The sequence below is a fragment of the Drosophila serrata genome, unplaced genomic scaffold, assembly GCF_035046125.1.
Source record: "Drosophila serrata isolate PLE 108 unplaced genomic scaffold, ASM3504612v1 contig_382, whole genome shotgun sequence".
Taxonomy (NCBI): domain Eukaryota; kingdom Metazoa; phylum Arthropoda; class Insecta; order Diptera; family Drosophilidae; genus Drosophila; species Drosophila serrata.
This window is the reverse complement of record NW_028257280.1, coordinates 8,814,591-8,827,206: the sequence shown is the minus strand read 5'-3', so window position 1 is coordinate 8,827,206 and position 12,616 is coordinate 8,814,591. Positions and strand designations below refer to the sequence as shown.

The window sequence follows — 12,616 nt, the reverse complement described above, 5'->3', positions numbered from 1 at the left end:
AAAATATTGTATATTTTTAAAGATCAAATTGAGTATGTAGATTTATTAATCTAATAAAAACTAACATATGAGTGATTTCTGAATTAAAATTAACGCATTTTTGGCTTAGTTATGCGATTTTTAAGCATTGATTTGTAGAAAAAATTGTCACATAAAAATGTTGATAATAATAATATAAATCAGAGGATTTTATACTATGATGGAGACATTTCCGACCCTTTAAATCATATATATTTTGTGATCAGCTAAACAGCTGTATCGATCTGGCTATGTCTGGCAAAAATTTAATTTTTTTCAAAATTTTCTAAAATCTTAAATGGAGTATGCAGATTTATTAACCTAACAAAGCTAACATTGGGCTGATTTCCGAATTGAATATAATGAATTTTTGGCTGAGTATTGACAGATTATCATTATCAAATTTTCGGCTTCCCGAAGCGACCTTCCCTTCCAAGTATTTATTTCAATTCATTACGCCGCCGCATCCAAATAACCCTCGGATATCTAGTCTAGACACACGCTTTGTTATACATTTTAATCAACGCTGTCATTTATAATTCCGAGCTGCAGCCGCAGAAGCCGATGCCAAAACCGGGTCTGAGAGTCCTCTTGAAATGCTCCTTGAAGCTTCAAGCTGCGACAACAAAGCGAGCATGCATTCTAAATATTGCGCATACGCCGCGTTGAACATGCACACAACTGTTAGAGGGGGGAGGGAAGGACGTTGATAATGGAGGGAACCGAAAGCCAAAGGAATATGCGGACTTTAACTAACTGACTACGACTATGACTGCAGGCAGTGTCGGCGTTGCGTTGCGTTGCGGCATTAAGACCTCAGCTGAAATGATTACATGCCTGTTTAGATTTGTCAGTGGAGCGGAGCAGGGCCGCTGGCAGGCAGCAGGCAGCTCATGTATTTCACAGTTGATAAATGATCAAATTAAGCATGGCACACAGCCGACCTACATGGCAGTCCCGAAACTGCTTGGCTTACAGAGCGAGGAAGGAAGGATGGGGGAATGGACCTGCAGCAGCAGCAGCTGCTTTAAACTTGTGCTCGGCATTGTCTTGCCACAACACTTTCGCTCCACGAAAGGCGAAACAAAAATGTATATAAAGGACTGGGACGCCACCGTTCCACCCCCCTGCTTGATATGCGATGCCTGTCTTCTGCTTTTGCTGCTGCTGCTGCAACCTGCTTTACTTTTGCGGCATCTTGCCGCACGCTGCCTCCTGCTACTTGTGCGCGAAGGGGCTGAGAGATAAAATAACACGCTTCATGCTGCCTGGCACTAAACTATTTGGAAAAATCGTGCACGTTTTCATTTAGCTGAGTGCACGCGGCTGCCAGGACTCCAGGACTGCCAGGACTGCCAGCCAGCCAGTCAGTCGTCCGCGTGGACGAGTCTGCTGCAGCCCACAGATGCAAATGCAAGCTATCGAGATTTATGCGGAATATTTTTTGGCCTGCTTATGCAATGCTACAACTAGCAGACATAAATTTCCATTTCGGAAGCACATTAAGTTGGCTAATGAATGGCCCGAGCCTTGACCCTGACTCGAAGGAAACTACTCAACGTGGTCCAAATAAATGTGTTTACAATTTAATTGTCCAGCTTGAGACACAATCTGGGTCATCCAGTCGCCCGAAGCATCTCCTGCCGAAACTAATTGCAATAATTAAGCCAGGGCTGGCAATTTTAATCACCCAACATTGTGTCCGAGCAAACGGGAACCACAAGGAAGTGACAAGTCACAGGCACAGAGTAATTGCAATTGAAACATGACTTTGGATCAGTTGATGGAGACATTATGGCATTATCTATTATCTCTTTATTTAATAGCCCATCGATTTGCCCATCAACGTCCAGTGAACCGAACCCGAATGTCTCTAATTGAATTTGCGGCCTTTGGCAGAGCATGAAAGTCGAAAATTGAATAGTTGTGGCAGAGTTTGCTTTGGCCGTGATTAATTCAATGAAGCTGTCCCATTTGTCGTTTTGACTCTGGTCAAATTTAAATAAATAATTTGAGTATTTTTGCATGCAGTGGCAGTTGTTTGGAGTGTTTTATTTGCAGCGGCCAGAGCTGTGAATGAAATCTGGGAGCCAGTCTCGAAACTACCATCTAACATTTCTCTTACTCACTGAAAGGGGTTGTGTGTGTTTGTGTGTAAGTGTGCGGTTGAGTGTGTGTGTGTGTGTTGGGGTGTGTATCCTGCGGTTCCCAGAAAATGTGAGCTAACTGCCTGCTGTTGAATTTATTTGCGGTTCTGCAGCATCCCCTTGCCCATCAGCTTTTCAGCTTTTCACAGGAGCCGCATTTATGCATGTGTTGCAAGGTCTGGCCGAGGGCGGAGGGCGGAGGGCGGATAGGATGGGCTCCTTTTGGCCGCTGCCGCTGACAGTTTTGTTGCCATTTGTGTCGCTCCAGAGGCAGCTGAAAAATGCACCGCTCACATGCCGGGCATGAATTTAATTCGCCGCACTTTTGCTGGCGTGAATTAAATTTTTGTCTTCGCCCGCTTTCATTCCATTTCACGCCCTATTAGCCTAGTCGCGGGGGACGGGCTTAAGTTGCGCATTATAAAAGCAATTTTGGCAAGTTTCGAGTTGTTTCAATTTTTGTTAGCGAAACTTTGCCAGATGCCTTCGAAAGTTGCCGCTCCGCCGCCAAGCAGCTCAGCTAATTGCATTTATGTACCGGGAAGCCAAAGGTATGACGCACATTTTGAGATCTTGAGATACTTTTAATACATCCTTTGACAAGCAGAACCATCAATCAATGCGCTGGGAAATCACAGATGCGATTTCACTCTACTTTTAATTGCGCAGCTAAACAAGGCCTTTTATTTTGGGTTTAATTATGCAGGCACGCACACACACAGTTGCGGCTCTTAAGCGCATTATGCGTGTACGCTAGGACGCATCTCACTGATTTCGCAGAACTGCAGATATTTAAAATTCATATTCGTCGGGCTTACGCATAATGGCGCGTATCACAAACACATTAAACCGCAGGCTGACATGTGTAAATGATTCAACCCCAGGTGTACCCAGCTAAAAATCGCTGAATATTCGTGTGGCATGCTATCCAATTGCAAATCCCCTTGGCGGGGCGTATACGTAATATTCGCATTGACGTTGCGAATGCGCAATGTTTCAATCATAATTAGCCCAATGGCTTAATTAGGAAATGTACCCGGTTCGTGTTCGTCGATTGTAGAGATTGATGAACCGCGTAAGCCCTGTTGCAGAAATGAATGCCAGATTGCAGGCACGCCCCTCACAATTAAAAGCCTTTAATCTGCCCCTGGGCGAAGGCTGTCGTCTCATATCGCCATTAAAGATTTATGGCTCGACTGTGTATCTGCCATTAGGCATTCCCTTTGTTCTCGGTCGAAACAAAGAATCTGGTCCGTGGGCGTCTTATCTTGCTTGTTGCTCTGTTGATTCAGGCAGACCGCCTTGGTTCTTTTGTCTTTTGGGTGCCTCGTCCTCGTCCTCGTCCTCGTCCTCGTTTTCGTCTTGGTCCGAGTGCAAGAGCCGCATAATCCTTTCTGGCAATTAGCTGGCAAATCAATGCCGCCTGTCAGCGGCTATCGGACGAATCTCTATCCCAGCCGAGCAGAGTTAATTTGATTTATATCTGTTCTTTAGCTGGAATACTTTACCAGAGCTACATACGTCGGGGAATTATAAGCAGCCAACATGTTAGTCACACTCTTTTGGCTCTGACTGACTGAGCCCGGGCTGCCAGCTCAATACACCGTCAAATAGCTGGCCATCAACAAGTCAGCACATGGGGATAAAAAGGGGGGAATTGCTGAAATAAAATCAATGAAAACAATTGGTGTTTCACCCAGGAGAGAAGCGTGCGACGACAAGGACTCGTACTCCCTCCGAGCGAGCGGGACGCAAATTGAATGACTGACAAATGCACTTATCTCCCAGCCAGTTGGCCGAGCTTTTGGGGATTTGCATACGCAAAAAGCCAACAAGGAAGTACACAAGAACATACATACTCGAGCAGCAAAATCCTGACAAGAACAACAAGTAATCAAACATAATGAAATCGCAAAAAAATAAGGCGAAATCCCCAAAGTCCCTCGCTCGAGTCCTTAAATACATGAATAATAAAGAAAGGCACTGTAAATCATCCCCTGCCCTCGGCGACCGTTGAAAAGTATGCAATGAATTTCGAGTGATTGAATTTTGTTTGATTAGAGAATAGCCCCGGACATCAGTCTTTAGGAGTGCGGTCCGATCCGTAGTCGAGCGGACAATGTGCTGCCCCCTGGCCATATTGTGCATTATTTATTGTGCGTAAAGGGCCAGGAACACACATGAGCAGCGCACATAAATCTATATATTTTATGTATGTATATATATGGGCAAAAGCACAATAATAATTTTCCTTGCCAGCATAGAAATCTTGCACATAATAAAGAACTGCAGCGATGCCATACTTGAGGGCCCAGTACTTTTTAATAAAAGCAAAATGTCCACAAAAGCTCTCGGGAATCGTTGGTTATATTAAAGCTGGCAGCAGGGGCGGCAGTCGCCACTACAAAAGCATTTCCCAGGCACATCGAAGCAGCTCGCGGGCAGCTCAGCTCGACTCGGCGAAATCAGGGGAAAGTTGTGGCTGCAGCGGCTGCTCGGCAAAAAAATACAATAAAAATTACTGAACCGAATGTATCATAATGTTTATGTCAAAAATGAACAACAGCATGAAAGGGCCGCTCCATGGGCCAAGTCCAAGGAGCTCAGCCAGCTGCCAGCTGCCCGGGCCAAGATGCATTTCCTGTCCCCAGGCGCTGGGCAGTGGCGGCCCTTTGTTCCAAGGACCTGTAGCCGCAGATAGAAAAGGATATGCTCAAGAAACCCACAACACTCAGCCGGGAAAGCGTCTAAATTGATTACGGCCAGCCGAAGCCAAGGTATGTGAGGCAAGTACACAGAGGCCAAGAAGGAGCTGCAAAGGAGTTAGTTTGCCTGGCCAAGTCGGGTCTATTTCTTCTAGCAGCCAGCAACTCACTTTTCCGAATCAAAGCGGCTTTAAGAGCATTGTGGCAGCCACAATTAAAGTCTAGCCCGGTATACCTTGAATATTATGTTGCACTCGGCTGCTCTTGACTGTCAACGTCACAGGAGGCTGCAGCTCCAAAAACATTATCGGAGTAACGCACAGCTTTTAGCTGCTAAAAACAGCATCACATAATTACGAGGTGTCAGTTTCAGGATAGCTCACACTAACGTGATATTAGTTGGGTATAATGGTATCAAAGGGGCTTTGAAAATTATGAATACTTTAAGGATTGAATGAATGCATTAAGCATTTAAAATATTTACGAACCAGTAAATACTTTGTAAAGTAGAAGATACCTAATGGTAAGATTTGTATTTAGGATGCCGAAGAAACGATTAAATTTAATTAAAATAGAATAGTATTTAAATTTGTTTCAAATAATTTATATTTGGTGCTTCTGCAAGACTGTTTTTGAGTTGGATTTTCTATATTTAGATGATGCTGAGTATCCCCTAGTCTGTACATCTGGAGGCAGGCATCAGAGCCCGCCTGCCATTAGGCAACCTGCTCGACAAGCATCATCATCTCCAGCCCCTCACTGCTGGCCACCAAGTGTCATAGAGAAGTGTGCTAAAAACAGAAAAAATAACAGAAACACACACACATTTGGAGCGGCATTTCTCTGCTGTGTATTATTCCAGTGTTTTTCATTTCCTACTCCGGCAAAACGCCGCAAAGCGCCCGAGAGCGCACTTCATTCACACTCGATGCGTACTGCCACTGCCGGGGCGACAGTTGCCGTTGCCGTTACAGGTGGAAATGGAAAATACAAAAACAAAAAAAAAAAAGGTAGAAATGAAACGACTTCACTCCACTCTAGGTTGGCAGGCACTGGTGCTGTTTTCATGGCGAAATATTTACGATTTGGCATGTAAAGTGGCGTTTCTTGTGCACTTTTCCGGTAAATTCACACCCCTTCCTCCACCTGCGTCGCCTCGGATTTAAAAGCCACCTCCTGCCCCAGCACCCGGTCCTTGGCTTTGTTTGCCCTGCAATCCTTTTAATGCTCCTGTCAAGTGCTCGCCTTTGTGGCAGTACCAGCGACGACTGTTTGTGGTTCGAGCCAGCAGCAATGATTAAAATACTCGATTTGGTCCATTTGACTGATTGAGCGGATCACAGCAATCATATTTATTTCAATGAAAGATGCATCGTGGCCGAGATTCGTGCCCGAGATTCTCCCACTCGTCCTTGAGCTGTCCGGGGGCTCGCGCAGTCAAGGAGCAACGGGGCTCAGGTCGCATTTTTCCTCCCCCGGCGACCGACTGTCAATTTGTCTTTTCATTTTTCTTTTCCCCCGCTTATTTTCTGGCGCGCTGCCGTTGAATGCATTTTTAATTGGCTTCAAATTTCCGGCCAAGCTCTCAGAAAGACGAGGCACAAAGGGGCGCAGGATGAAATTGAGTTTTTATTATTAAACGCTCCGGTGTAGTGGGCAATCAGCTCCGGAATTGATTGTAAGCTTAAGCGCGACTGCGACGGAAATGGAGCGCAATAAAAGGCTAAACTTGATATCAAAGGTTTACTTTTCTTTTTTCTTTAACACCCACTATCCTAGCAGATATTTATTTCCATTTGTTCATAGTAAGCATTTCGTTACAATGAATTCTTTTAATGACAAAATGTGTAGTTGCTTTTAAAATAAATCTTAGTTTCTTTGCCAGCATAAATATTTGGGTAAAATTTAATGGCTGCATAATGGAGTTTAACTAAGGTACTACCTTGGAGTCCATTTTCAACACGATTTCCTTGAATTTATTTTATTTTGATTACAGTGTGGAGTGAAGAAATTGCCACTGGACTATCAGGCCAGCACCATCTTTCTCTCCATCTGCTCGTCATAATTTAGAGTTCCACCACCTCCACCACTTCCACGGACACCATTCAATTCCCTGACCTGGTCAGACAAACTTTTCGGGCCGAGAGAAATCTTTCAACTTTGTCTGGGGCAGGAAAAGTGCTCACCGTTTCGTCCTGCTCCCCGGTGCCTTAAAATCGCACTTTGAACTTTGCCGGCGTTTATTGATTTCAATGATGACCCCAAATTGCTGCAATGAAAGTTGACCAGGCTGGCTGGGGCCACTCGAGGCGACCGGAAATGAGGTAAAGTGCTGGGCGGGGCAGATGAGGGGAGCCTCGATGAAGAGCAAGGTGAAAGCGAGCAGAAGGCCTTGACATTTTCCATCCATTGGCGTTTCACGAAAGCTTGGCAAAGTATTTAATTAAAATGAAACGCAATCACACTCACACTCTGGGGGCAGGAAGAGCTCACTTAATCCATCTGCACTTCTTGGGGAATACCTGCGCTGCTGCATTTTGCGGCAATAAATTCAAAACCAACTGCGTGTGTGATGCTCAACAAACTGCAAACTAACGCACCCACACACGGATGCAAATGGGCATAGACAGGCTAACACACACACACACACCAGCAGGCGACAACACTCATACGCAGTGTGACCCAATGCAGTGCTGATCTCTCCTGTGGGCCGCCTCCCTGCACATTTTTGTTACCAAGATTTTAACTGTCAGCAAGTTGGGCGACTTAATTTGAATTTACGGCACCGCCAGGGGTGCTCCCTCCTTCCCTCCTCTCCCCTTGGGGGTCCTGGCTATTATTTCGCACAAACAGTATTAAATAGTGGTTGGTTCTGGTTCCGCTTCTATCTCCATTCTGGTCTCCAGGTCGAGGTCTGTCCAAGTAAACCTGTGTTCGTGCCTCTTCCACGGGTGTGCCCTACGAGTGTTGGTGTTTGTGTGTGGGGGTGACAATAATATTCAAATTCCACTCTGCTGCAGTTGCATGGACAGAGGTAGCAGGCGTGGGTAGGGGATAGTGGGAGATGGGCGTGGCAATGACACTTTTACACTCCATATATCTGCCTAGAAAGTCGCCACTCTCCAGGCTACCCCTTTGAGTGCACTGAGAGTAAAAGATACTTTTTCAAGGACAAGGTTTTGCAAATTTAATAGTTTTTTACTTTTGCATTTTGTTAACTTAAGGCCTGTATAATATCAAACTATATTTTCTGATTAGCTGTTATATTCTAAATAAGTGAAGTGAATAAACTATAAGTTTTATAACTTTTGTAACTAAATTATACCCTTTTAGGGTATTATCACTGAAGTCAGAAGCTTATAAAGATGTGAAGGAGTCATTTCCGACCCCATAAATCATATATATTCTTGATCGGAATCAAAAGCTAAATCGATCTAGCCTTGTCAGGTCAAAAAATAAATTTTTGCAAATTTTTCGAAAATTGAAAAATTCATAAGGGGTTACATCATTAAAATTGTTAAAAATTCAAAAAAATTTCAATTTTTTAAAATCTTAAATTGAGTATGCAGATTTATTAACCTTACAAAAACTAACGTGGGAACGGTTTCTGAATTGAAATTAATGCATTTTTGGCTTAGTTATGAGATTTTAAAACTTTGATTTTTCTATATAAATGATCATAGTAAAATGATTCTCGAATTCAATTGCAAACTGCAAAGATATAGAAGCTTCGTCTTCCTAAAAGTAATTTCCTTTCTCGTTTTTATAAAACTTTATATATATTTTTTAGCTTAATTAGTGTCCTGCAAATACAAGTACAAAGTACAGCTACATTTTTTGCCCCATCAAGGACTTTCTCCGAGTGCCGTTCTCAAGCCCCGCTGGCGCTCTCATATTTATGTGTCTCCTGATAGCGCCGCTGCAGTCAAAAGTTTTTCTTGCTGCCCGCCGTTTGCGAGTGTGCATGTTTATATGCTAATACTTTAGCGCACATGGCAGGGCGCTATTATCGCCACTGCCACTTGGGCGTCGAACTTCCGCTCGGTCCTAGTCCCAGCTCCCTGCTCCCTACTCCTGCCCCGGGATGGAAGCGAAGGATCTCCTGGCACTGAGCTCTCTCTCTCGGCAGCCCAGAAGCATTTGCAATTTGGGTTTTGCATTCGCCGCCCGCTGAATGTTGCAAAATGAATTTTACTTCATTTTGATATGTTCTCCCCGCTGGCTTCAGCCGCGCCGCGCACATAAATACTTTGGGGGATGTGTGGGGCGTTCTGTTCAGTTTGTTTTGCCACTATCGCCATGATAATAAATTTTATTAATCTCGCCGTCGCCCACACGAGCGAGGAGGCGGAATGGATATGGATGGCGGAAGCTCCCGCTCCAGACACTCGCTGATCAAGTGCTCAACTAGTCGAAGGCATTTGTAAACGTGGTCGCAAACAAGGACGCGCTTCTCCCGCAGGACCCGTCAACGTCCTGCCACTTATTTCCATTTAAATTTCGTGGCAGCTGCTGCCGGAAGACGCCGCGTGCAGTTGCATTCGCAGTTGCAGCTGTGCGGGGAATTTATTATGTAATTATTTGTTGTGCATTCTAATTGTGTGGCACTAGCACAACTCCGAGGGAGGTTTTACCCGAAATTACCAGAGCACCAATTAGCGGGAATGAAAATTGGGAAAAATACGAATCCCACTTTCACTGACTCTCAATTAGTTGGAATTCCCACTCTAAGAATCTCGATATTAAACTGTCTAATTTATATATTTTTCACGAGAGATCATCTAGAATCTTTCTGCGATTTCCTAGTTACTTGCTTTAGATCGTACTGACTTCATTTCCGAATTGACCCCACTTTGTACCATTGGTTTCCAAGCCAATCAGGCCACTTTCACAGAGTTTCTCGGAAAAAGCGGTCCACCGCCGTAAGCGAAACTAAATCCCAGCGAAAGCCGCCTCGTTCCGAGTGCAGAATATATATGTATATACAGATGTGGCCTGGCTGTTGCAACTCGTGCGGAAGCGGACCCAACTGGCTAATCAAAAATTTATTTAATTTCTTTGGATGCTCAAAGGCCGGCCGCAGCGAAAGTGCGTCCGCACTCCGGACATGGCCGTGCCCTGGCCTGATCCCCGATCCCCAGAAGACAGGCGGCGGCCGGGTGGATGGTTGTGTCCGTAAATGCCCGGCATCAAATTTGATGATGTCAACCATGAGCCTGCCTGTGCGATGGCCATGTCCTGTTTTGCCGCTGGTGCTGATGCTGCTGTTGCTGTGGCTGTTTCTGCGGGAAATGCAGTCTAAAAACCAACAAATGCCGGAAATGCGCCGCTGCCGCTGTCGCTATTGCTGTTGCTGTTGCTGCCGCAGCCATTGCGATTAAACTTTCCGCATTAAATATTTTGCCCGGACCCGACCCGGCGAACGAAGTTGGATACTGGCTTCTGACTGCTGGCAAGTGGAACTGGGACGCCGGGCGGATGTTGCGGCTGCCTTTTCGCCAAATCTAATTGCAAATTTCATGTACCGACAGCCTCTGCCATCCTCACGCCTCCCAGGACGTGCCACGCCCACACGCGACAACTATATAAACATTGTGGCCACTGGCAACTGTCATTTTTTCCTTGTTCGCGCTTCCCGTAGTATGGCTGCAGTAAATCATGAAATTTATTTAGCAACATGCAAGCGTCCAGAAGCGACGCAAAAAAAAACAGGCAAATAAATTGCACAAATGTTGTCCGCACTTCGAGTGCCACAGTTGCCATGGCTTCCTTTTGGCCTGGCTTACACCCACTACTATGCTTCATCCCAGGGGGGAAGTGTCATTAATTTTGATGTGTTTTTAATTCGGTTTTGTTGGGCAAACTCATTGACAAAGCCTCTAAAGAACACACGCCTCGGAGAGTGCAGCATGGAAATGCTGTTTGGGATTTAATTAAAACTAATGAAAACTTTTCCCCCCAGCCTCTCTCGGCACCATCCCTTGGCCAACAGTCAATCTTGCAATTTGTGCCCAACGACAGATGACAAGAGGCAGAAGGCGGCCGCAAAGGTCCTGCAGCAGGAGCAATGCCAACTGGCACAAGCCAACCCAGGCCAGGCCAGGCACTTGGCCGACATTTCTCCAAATCCAACTGGGCTCGATGGGCAGGGGAAGAGGGGACTCTGGGTTCGACCTCCAGGCAAAATGACAGAGGAAAGTTGAAAACACTTTGGCCACAATTGCGCAAACCGAGCAAAATGAGCTGCAGCAACGCACTCGAGGCCACCTTCGGAAATGAGCAATGGAAGTGCGTGGTGCAAGGCTGGTGACCATCCTGCAATTAGGCACTCCTCCAGGAAGTAAGCAAAAATGCCAACTTTTTCGTCCAGGAGACACTCAGAAATGATTCGAGGTTAGTCAGCCATGACAAGAGGTATTGTTATTTTGAAGATTAAATAATTGTAGTTCATACTGTGAGCACAAAAAGTATTTTTATCCAGTTAGGTTTTTTGATGATTCATTTTAATAATAATCGGAGTATTAAAAACCCAAGAACAAAATATAATCAGCAGGACTAGGGTTCATACTTGTCATACTTATTGACTTCGTTTTGAATATCCGAAGCACCTGAATATAAAATTGGTTATACTTAGTTCATTATTTATTAATGCATAATTATCTATGTACAGAGTACTGGTAATCTCGGTTCAAAACTGAAATCGACTATAATTATAGAATTTATGGTTCAAAATACATCGATTATTTATTAAATGCTTTGATCAACGATATACCTTTAAAAGTTCAAATAATGGTATTGATGAGATCTTAATTGCTTAAAAAATCCGTTTTGCCCAATGACAAAAACGCTCTCTATTTATTTTTTCAGTTCGCTCAGTTCGTTCAAGATGAGTTTTGTGTATATTCATTTAGTGCAGACTCTTGTGATTCTCTGCGTTCTTTTAGAAGTAAGAAAGAATTTGAGTTAAGAAGGGGAATGCCATATATGATATTTCAGGTCATCAGCAAAGTGCAGCTTACGAATTTAAACTGCACTTACTTGGATCCGAAGTTTAGCAACTTTGAGTATTGCCATTTTAAGGCGGTTAACCGGAGCTTTAAATACATTTCTTTAAAAGTAAAGCTCTACAAAACACCCATTACCAATGTCCAGGTTCTTATGAGAGTCAACTCAAATTATTTAAGACTAATAAAGAGCCACTTCCACAGGTAAACTTTGCGCTGCTAAAACGATTTGGTGGCTATAAACCATTTCTGTACAACGTCACTGTGGATGCTTGTAAATTCTTGAGAAATCCAAGTTCAAACCCAGTGGTTGTATATCTTTATAGCTTCTTCCAAAGCCACTCGAACATGAACCATACTTGTCCGTACAATGTGAGTTCTAAATATTCATAATGCTTATGTAATTAACCTTATGCATTTATTGCAGCACGATCTTATTGTGGATAAATTGACTGTCGACTTTCTCAATACACAGGTTACTGAGGTTATTACATTTCCTCTCGGCGAGTTTCGTTTTCAATCTCAATGGTTTGCTTATAACATTCTTCGTGCAACAGTGAATATATATGTCACCATCTCTTAAACTACCACAATATACATATTATATATATCAGGAGTAAGAGAACAACACTTCAACCTCAATGTCTTCTGACATTTTCCACTTTTCCACAGATTTCACTTCAATATAAATAATTTAAGAAGCTTTAATTGAACATTAACTGGGTGAAAGAAAAAAGCAAAA

The 12,616-nt window shown here is 44.0% G+C and overlaps 1 protein-coding gene across 1 annotated transcript; it reads left to right on the top strand.

The window, feature by feature from the left end:
• The first annotated feature begins 11,747 nt into the window (after positions 1 to 11,747).
• Positions 11,748 to 12,605, top strand: LOC110185901 (uncharacterized). Its single transcript, XM_020954918.2, has 3 exons — positions 11,748 to 12,022; positions 12,079 to 12,246; positions 12,302 to 12,605. The coding sequence occupies exons 1-3, from the start codon at positions 11,846 to 11,848 to the stop codon at positions 12,455 to 12,457; spliced, it is 501 nt and encodes a 166-aa protein (XP_020810577.2). The 5' UTR covers positions 11,748 to 11,845; the 3' UTR covers positions 12,458 to 12,605.
• Positions 12,606 to 12,616: the final 11 nt, after the last annotated feature.

Coding starts and splice junctions, on each gene's coding strand:
- LOC110185901 (XM_020954918.2), top strand. CDS start 11,846: ATGCCATATATGATATTTCAGGTCATCAGCAAAGTGCAGCTTACGAAT. Junction 12,023..12,078: donor CACCCATTACCAATGTCCAG/GTTCTTATGAGA, acceptor CCACTTCCACAG/GTAAACTTTGCGCTGCTAAA. Junction 12,247..12,301: donor ACCATACTTGTCCGTACAAT/GTGAGTTCTAAA, acceptor CATTTATTGCAG/CACGATCTTATTGTGGATAA.